At 49.1% G+C, this 7634-nt stretch overlaps 1 protein-coding gene across 1 annotated transcript; it reads right to left on the reverse strand.

The window, feature by feature from the left end:
* Positions 1 to 231: 231 nt before the first annotated feature.
* Positions 232 to 6310, reverse strand: FIGNL1 (fidgetin like 1). The gene is made up of 2 exons (XM_046020829.1): positions 6252 to 6310; positions 232 to 2407 (listed from the first exon to the last, which is right to left on the reverse strand). The coding sequence occupies exon 2, from the start codon at positions 2395 to 2397 to the stop codon at positions 370 to 372; it is 2028 nt and encodes a 675-aa protein (XP_045876785.1). The 5' UTR covers positions 2398 to 2407; positions 6252 to 6310; the 3' UTR covers positions 232 to 369.
* Between the last annotated feature and the right edge of the window lie 1324 nt (positions 6311 to 7634).

Here is a 7634-nt window from a genome sequence, read left to right on the forward strand (position 1 = left end):
TTCAGGAGAAGATACATACTGATCAGATGCCAACTCAGACACAAATGAGACTTTCTGGTTTCAATTTGAGCTCACTACTCATCACATTGTGCCTTTTGAAAATACTGCTTTGAAACCAAAGAACGTTGATTCGCTTTTTGCGCAAACAGGTTCACAATGAGGTAATACCTGGAAGAAAACTCAAGCTTCTATTAACATAGCCTAAGTCAATCACTTGTAAAATCTCAGCTACTGTTACTCTATTTTATTGAGGTTCAGAATTCAGAATATACACCAAAGTACAATGAGTAAATTCCCACTTTCTCATGCTAACAAGTGGGAAAGGCTGTATTACAAAGATGCCAACGTCAAGTGCCCCGTTTGTCCCCTTTACTTCCCACAACCAAAAGTTCTGTTCCAGTTCTCATAAAGCTCTAAATCTTTAGGAGACACGCTAGGCCGCACGGTTCTGAAGGCGTTCTCAAAATCAATGTAAGCTATTGGTCGGACCTGATCGGGTGTTATCGTGGCAATGTCAACGGTCTGTAAACTGCGAATAGGCCCGAGGGACGCCTCTCTGCAAAGCTGGGTCATGTCAGCTCCCGAGAACCCATCTGTCTGCCTTACAACCAGGGCGATTTCCTCCTCGCTGAGGCAGCACTGCTCCTTGGACATGAGGTTAATCACGATCTGTTTCCTAGCCGCAGCTTCCGGGAGTGGAATATAAAGCCTTTTCACCAACCTTCTCCGGGCAGCCTCATCAATTTCTTGTGGCCGATTGGTTGCTCCCACCACCAGGATGCGATCTTCAGAAGAAGTGGATGCCCCATCTAACTGCACTAGAAATTCAGTTTTTATCCTTCTGGAAGATTCGTGCTCACCATCTCCTCGTTGAGATAACAGGGAATCAATTTCATCAATGAATATCACAGCTGGCTGCTGACACTTTGCCACGGCAAACAACGCACGGACCATTTTCTCCCCCTCACCTACCCACTTAGAAGTCAAAGAAGAAGCAGAGATACTGAAGAACGTTGCCCCGGACTGACTAGCAATGCACTTGCCGATTAGAGTTTTACCAGTCCCGGGAGGCCCGAAGAGCAGAATTCCTTTAGGGGGTCCTCGTAAACCCGTAAAGATGTCCGGCCTCATCATGGGCCACACGACAATCTCCTTTATTGTGGCTTTGGCAAATTCTACTCCGGCAATATCTTCCCAGCTTACTGGCGGTCCGTGATCCATAATCTCATTCATGATAAGCTCAATCATCTTTGGCTCCAAGTTCTTCAGACGCTCATCAATTGGATTTGCCGGTTCTGCAGGTCCTGCACCATAAGCCTTATACTGCATCCCCCCATTCTGATCTCCCCCATCTTGCTTAGGTATAGGAGGAACGAACTTCCCAAATATCCCTCGGGACCTACTAGCTCCCAGAGACTTCTTTATACCACCATATGAAGACCCCGGTGCACGCTGGGGTTGGTACTTCTTTTGCTGATCTACCCATAATTGTTCTTTTGCAGTTTTAAAAGTAGGCAGGCTACTCTCTTCTCTTTGGGCATTATCTTCTGTTTTACTAAAAGCCTTATTCACTATGGGAGTGGAAAGGGCATCCATGGTGCCAGGAACATACAAAGATTTCCTCTCGCGTGGATTTTCACAGCCAGAAGGCAAACAAGACTGATTAGATGAAAACATATTTAGTCCTACATTTGCTTTTGGAGAGTTGTTATTTTCCTTGTTGACATTTCCAAATAATGGTGTGGCATGGATTTTTGCAGTGGCTAAGTCACCAAACGGTGTTAAGGATGTAGGACAGGCCTTACTGGTGTTCTTTAGCACAGATGGCTGGGTATTCTGAGGGCACGTCGAAGGACTGCTATCTGGGATGCCTTGGGTCCTACTTGTATCAGGAGCTGCGTTAGTTAATGGGCCACTCTCCCCAGAAGCCCCACAAACAGTAAGTTTAGGAGGATTGAGGACAATGCCCTCTTTATGGATTATTCCTGATGCATCGGCAGTGGCCAACAGAGAGTCTCTGGATTTTTTGCCAGCTTGCATCATCTCCTGTACACTACTCAATTTGAAAACATTATTTATTGACAATCCAGACTGCCACTTGTCACTGTCACTCTGGGGAGATCTTGCTAAAGTTAAAATGTTTTCTGCGTAGTTATTCAAGCCAGTCTCAACATTGTCACAATCGATAACTGCAGAATATTTCTCTGCATACTTTCTGAACAGCTTGGTGGTGCAGACCTGGGAGAGCTCGGCGTTTGCCCATGCATACTGAATGCGTAATATCTGTGCTCGGTACGCATCTGCCTTCTGTTCTGGGGTACATATGCCAGATGTAATTGCAAAGTAATTCTTCTGCCACTCACTCAGGTGCACAGACCTGGAGCTGGAGGCCTGCATGCTGGAGGTTCTTTAACAAATGCAGAAATGAAAAATAGTCAGTACGAAGAAGAAGGAAACAAAGACATAATATTGTAAGCATATTTCTTAAATCCCTGCTCATCTGAAGGAAGGTATGCTGGACCTCTCACGTGTAAGGATAGAACACTTATAAGAGAAATAGCTAGGTAAACACGTGTTTCAGGCATTCAAGATAGAGACTTAATTATGCTTTGTTATGGGTTAAATAGTTTTAGTTATATCATTTTCCCTGCAAATGGGGAAAATATTCCTAAGGCTTAGATGGTAAGGGCTTCACATTAATCAGCAAAACAACGGCAACATTTGAGAGTAGTGGAACTACAGACAATGAAGGACACACCAAGCCTGGGGGTTTAGCTATGTCTCTAAGATAAACCAGATGAATGATCTCTGTCAAGCCTCTTTCACCATGGTACCTTCAGTTTGATCTGTAAAGTGAGAGAAATCATCACAAGAATGGAGTCAAATAATGAGTATGCAAATACTGTGAAAGGTACCATTCTTATGCCTGTTACACAAATGTACAAACTAAGGCCTGGAGCTCACCAGAGATCACAGAGCCAGCAGGCAACAGGGGCAGGGTGCACACTCGGGCACATTCACCCAGGGAGTGTGCAAGTCACAGCACAGGAGCCGCTCTGCGATGCTGCCACCAAAGAGCACAGCAGCATGGCTCATAACCGTCAACAACCACCACCTATCAAATGTTTTTAAGGACTTCCTCATCAATGAGCACCAAAAACGGGATGCCCCAGAATCTCTAACAATTTTCCAGTTTCACCTTAAGTATTAAAAAGTGAAACTGGGGTGCCTGGGTGGCTCAGTGGGTTAAGACTCTGCCTTCAGATCAGGTCATGATCTCAGGGTCCTGGGATTGAGTCCCACATCAGGCTCCCCGCTCAGTGGGGAGTCTCCTTCTCCCTCTCCCCATCCCCCACCCATGCTCTCTTTTGCTCTCTCTTTCTCAAATAAATAAAATCTTTTTTTTTTTAAGATTTTTTATTTATTTATTTGACAGATAGAGATCACAAGTAGGGAGAGAGGCAGGCAGAGAGAGAGAGGAGGATGCAGGCTCCCCGCCAAGCAGAGAGCCCAATGCGGGGCTTGATCCCAGGACCCCAGGATCATGACCCGAGCGAAAGGCAGAGGCCTTAACCCACTGAGCCACCCAGGCACCCCTAAATAAATAAAATCTTAAAAAAAGGAATATAGTGGGCACCTGGGTGGCTGTTGGTTAAGCATTTGCCTTTGGCTCAGGTCATGATCCCAGGGTCCTGGGATCAAGCCCTGCATTGGGCTCCTTGCTTGAGCGGGGAGCCTGCTTCTCCCTCTCCCAGTCCCCCTGCTTGTGCTTTCTCTCACAGTGTCTCTTTCTGTCAAATATATAAATACAATCTTAAAAAAAAAAAAAGAACCACCGCACTATCAATAAAATAAAAATAAAATAAAAATAAAATAAAATAAATAAATAATAAAAAATTATATAAAAAATTTATTTTATTTATTTATTTATAAAAAATAAAAAATAAAAAATAAAATAAAATAAATAAAATAAAATAAAATAAAAAAAAATAAAAATAAAATAAAAAGCACCATACTCAATAGAAGATACTTGCAAAGCATCTATCTGATAAGGGGTTAATATCCAACATATAGAAAGAACTCATACAATTCCATGGCAATTCAATTCAGGGTGACCAGTTGGCTCATTTGGAAGAGGATGTGACTCTTGATCTCAGGGTTGTGAGTTCAAACCCCATGATGGGTGTAAAGAGGACTTAAAATCTTTTTTAAAAAATGGGCAAAAAAAAAAAAATGGGCAAAGGACTTGAATACACATTTTCGCAAAGACATACATGTGGCCAGCAGGTCCATAAGAAGGGGCTCAGCATCACTCATCAGAGGGAAACGCAGAGCAAAACCACAAGGTACCACGTCCTGCCTGTCAGAAGGGCGAGTGCCAATATCACAAGAGACAAAGGTGCTGGGACGATGTGGGGAAAGGAACCCTCGTGCGGTGTTTCTGGGGGCACAAACAGCTGCAGCCACCCTGGGGGACAGGAGGGGTGGCCTCAGAGAATTAAAAACAGAATTTCTGGGGCGCCTGGGTGGCTCACTGGATTAGACCTCTGCCTTCGGCCAGGTCATGATCTCAGGGTCCCAGGATCTAGCCCCACATCGGGCTCTCTGCTCGGCGGGGAGCCTGCTTCTCCCTCCCTCTCTGCCTGCCTCTCTGCCTACTTGTGATCTGTCAAATAAATAAATAAAATCTTAAAAAAAAAAAAAAGTGAAACTGACCTTATAAATAAAATATGAGAAAAAGTCTGCTCAGGTACAAACACTTTAGGTCTAAACGGTTTAACAGTAAAGTGCTTTTACTTTAGGGTTCTTCTCTCAAGTTATTTTTATAAGCCTCCTTATATTCAGTTGAATTATTTTACCAGAATTATTGGTGACTATAATCATATTGCTAAATGTGTGGAAGTTACCTGTCCAGCCACAAGAAAAATGTGTAAGAAAACTTCTAAGTTTCCTAGGAGTGCTGCCATAAAAGAGTGCTGTAAAATCCAAGAACTCATGCATTTTAAAATCTACCTCCCAATTTGCCTGTAAATAGGGCTTAAAAATCCATAGGTTCTTTCAGCACACAAGTAATATAGCTGTGTCCCCCTAAGGCCCTAAAAAAAGGAATGGCCCAATGAGATTCTAATTTGCTTCAGGCCATAAAGCTACATTAAATTAGTCAAAAGTAGAACATTTTAGCTTTTAAGACTCTTTTAGGCAGTGCTGGAAGGGAGGAACTGAGAGGTGATTTGGAAAACATTCATCACTTTTCTCATTAGGAGGAACACCCTCTTCCCCTGCCTGGCTTCATCTCCCTTCCTCACCTGCAATGCCGGGATTCCTCCAGCAGCACACTGCCCTATCTCTGTTCCCAGGACACCGTCCTCTCCTTTCCACCTTCACCCTTTCTTGGAAACTCACCTCCCAAGTCTACTTCCTGCCGACTCAATCACGTACACTCTATGTGGACAGGGACAGCCAAACACCTGGGTGGCCAGCCCTGGCCAAGGACACAGCCACTGTCCCCATCACCATCAGTCACTTTCTCACGGCATTTCTTCCGCCAAAAACTTGCGGTTCATTAACACACATGAACTGCACTCCAATCTTTTTAATCATTATTCTGGTAATTTTCTGCTTATGGTGAGAATGTGGGATTCTCAGCTAGCCAGCTGTTTGCTGCCAGCAGGGCCTGTTTTCTATTACATCTGTACTCTCCCATATCCCAGAACAGGAATAAAAACTACTAAAATCCTGCCAGACCCCGGGGCCGGCCCTCCGTAGGGGCTGCTAACTCCCAGAAGCAGGACCTGTCCTCCGGCTCCGCCGCCCACCAGCCCGGACCCGGAGCACAACTCCTCAAGTCCTGTCAGGAGCACAGTTAACACAAGCCAGCTTCCCGGGGGCTGCCGGTTCTGCGAGGCCCTCAGCATAGCTCTCGGCCCTTAGAAAATACTAGAACAACTGTTTGGCATCTCCAGTCCTCGCAAGGACCCCCACCCCCGCCCCCACGGAGGCAGGCGCCCCCCGCAGCGCCCGCCACAGGGGCAGCGCGTCCACGATCCAGGCGGGGCGGCCCCGCCCCCTGTCTTCCCAAGCCGCCTGCCTCCCGGGGCCAGGCTCCTCCACACGCCCCGGCCCCCCCCTTCGCCCCTCATCCCTCGCCCGGCCCCTGGCCCTGCCCTGTACCGACTCGGACCCTTACTCCGCCACCGCCCCGACCCCGGCGGGAGCGGGACCCTCCCGTGCTTCCCAGCCTCCCAACCCACCTGGAGCCTCCGAAAAGCGCGGGGCCCGATGTGCGCCTGCGCGCTGCTTACGTGCTCGTGCCCCGCCGTGCGTGCGTGCGTGTGGCGCGCCGGAGGCGGGGCGGTGGCTGGGAGCGTCTGGGAGGCGGCCGGCCGCGCGGGGATCCGGCTGGAGCTGGCGAGGTTGACGGAGAAGGGGGACGCGGCTAGAGCGCGCAGGAGTGTTGGTGAGGGTGGGGGCGTGCGCGGGGAGATGCGGGGGGCGTGGCGGGGGGACTGGGGCACGGAGCTGTGGGCGGGGCGGGGCCTGGCCGGGAGGCGGGGCGGGGGCGGGCGCTGCCGGCGGAGGTTTTGAAGCGGGCTAGTGGGACAGGTTCGCAGAAAGGGATGTGCGTCATTTCGTTGCACCTGCGCCTCCTGTTCTCCGGCCTCCGACCTACAGACTCGAAGGCGCGGTGGGTAGAGCTCAGGGCGCGTGACTCCCGCAGAAGGCGCCTTGTCTGCGCTCCTCCGGGCAGCTCAGGGAGCGCGGTGCAGCCTCAGGCCGGGCCCGGGGCCAGTGGAGGCGCGGTCAGGTCTCCTTGACGCGGGAGGGGGGGGGGGGGGCGTAGCCCTCCTCAGAGCAAGTGCAGGCCGGGTCCCCGCAGGCCCGTGGTCGTTGCCCTCTCCACGTTAGCAGGTCGTTCTGGGCGAAGGTTACCCACTGGCTTAGAGGACCGAGTAGAGGCAGGTGCAAATTGACATGCGTTTTTCAGGCGGAATAAGGGAATCAGGCTCTCCCTGAGTCCAGCAACTCCCGCCTATGCCTCAGCCAGCACTCCCCGCCCCCGCCCTGCACTCTTTAGGGACACTCTCCTGGAAGGAAGCCTTTGGAAAACGCTCCATCATTGCCTTGGACCTTGTTTTGGAGCGAGGCTTCCTTCAGAGGGCAGTAGCATGCCCAGATGAGTTTAGTGAATTGCGTTTCAGACCAAGCAACTGAGCAACTGGCAGCCACCTGTCCTGTCCTGTCACTAGTGTCATTGTGTCATCTAATAACTCTGGAGACAGTTCCGGGTTTGATCACAGCCCTAAGGATGTCCCCAGGATACACATTTCCATTCTGCACCGCCTACGGTGACTTCCCCCTCCAGACTTGTCACCTCACTGTTCTGAGAAGACCTCCACAGTCAAGGAACCCAGCTTCACACAGCCCCATTTATAGTGGGGGAAAGAGGCCAAACTAGGAAAGACCTTTCACCCCTGAATACTTCTCTTTCCCAAAAAAGGAAGAAAACTGTTCCCAGGAAACCCCAGTAGCCTTCGTCTTCCTCTCCTTGTCTCCCCGATCTTGGGTTATCCCACCCTGAGAATATGGGCACAGGGGAGGGAGAAGATGATGGCACGTGACATTTAAATGCAAGA

Source organism: Meles meles, chromosome 10 (assembly GCF_922984935.1).
Source record: "Meles meles chromosome 10, mMelMel3.1 paternal haplotype, whole genome shotgun sequence".
Taxonomy (NCBI): domain Eukaryota; kingdom Metazoa; phylum Chordata; class Mammalia; order Carnivora; family Mustelidae; genus Meles; species Meles meles.

What these genes read in the sequence shown, in the direction of transcription:
- FIGNL1 (XM_046020829.1), bottom strand. Translation starts at nt 2,397, where the DNA reads ATGCAGGCCTCCAGCTCCAGGTCTGTGCACCTGAGTGAGTGGCAGAAG.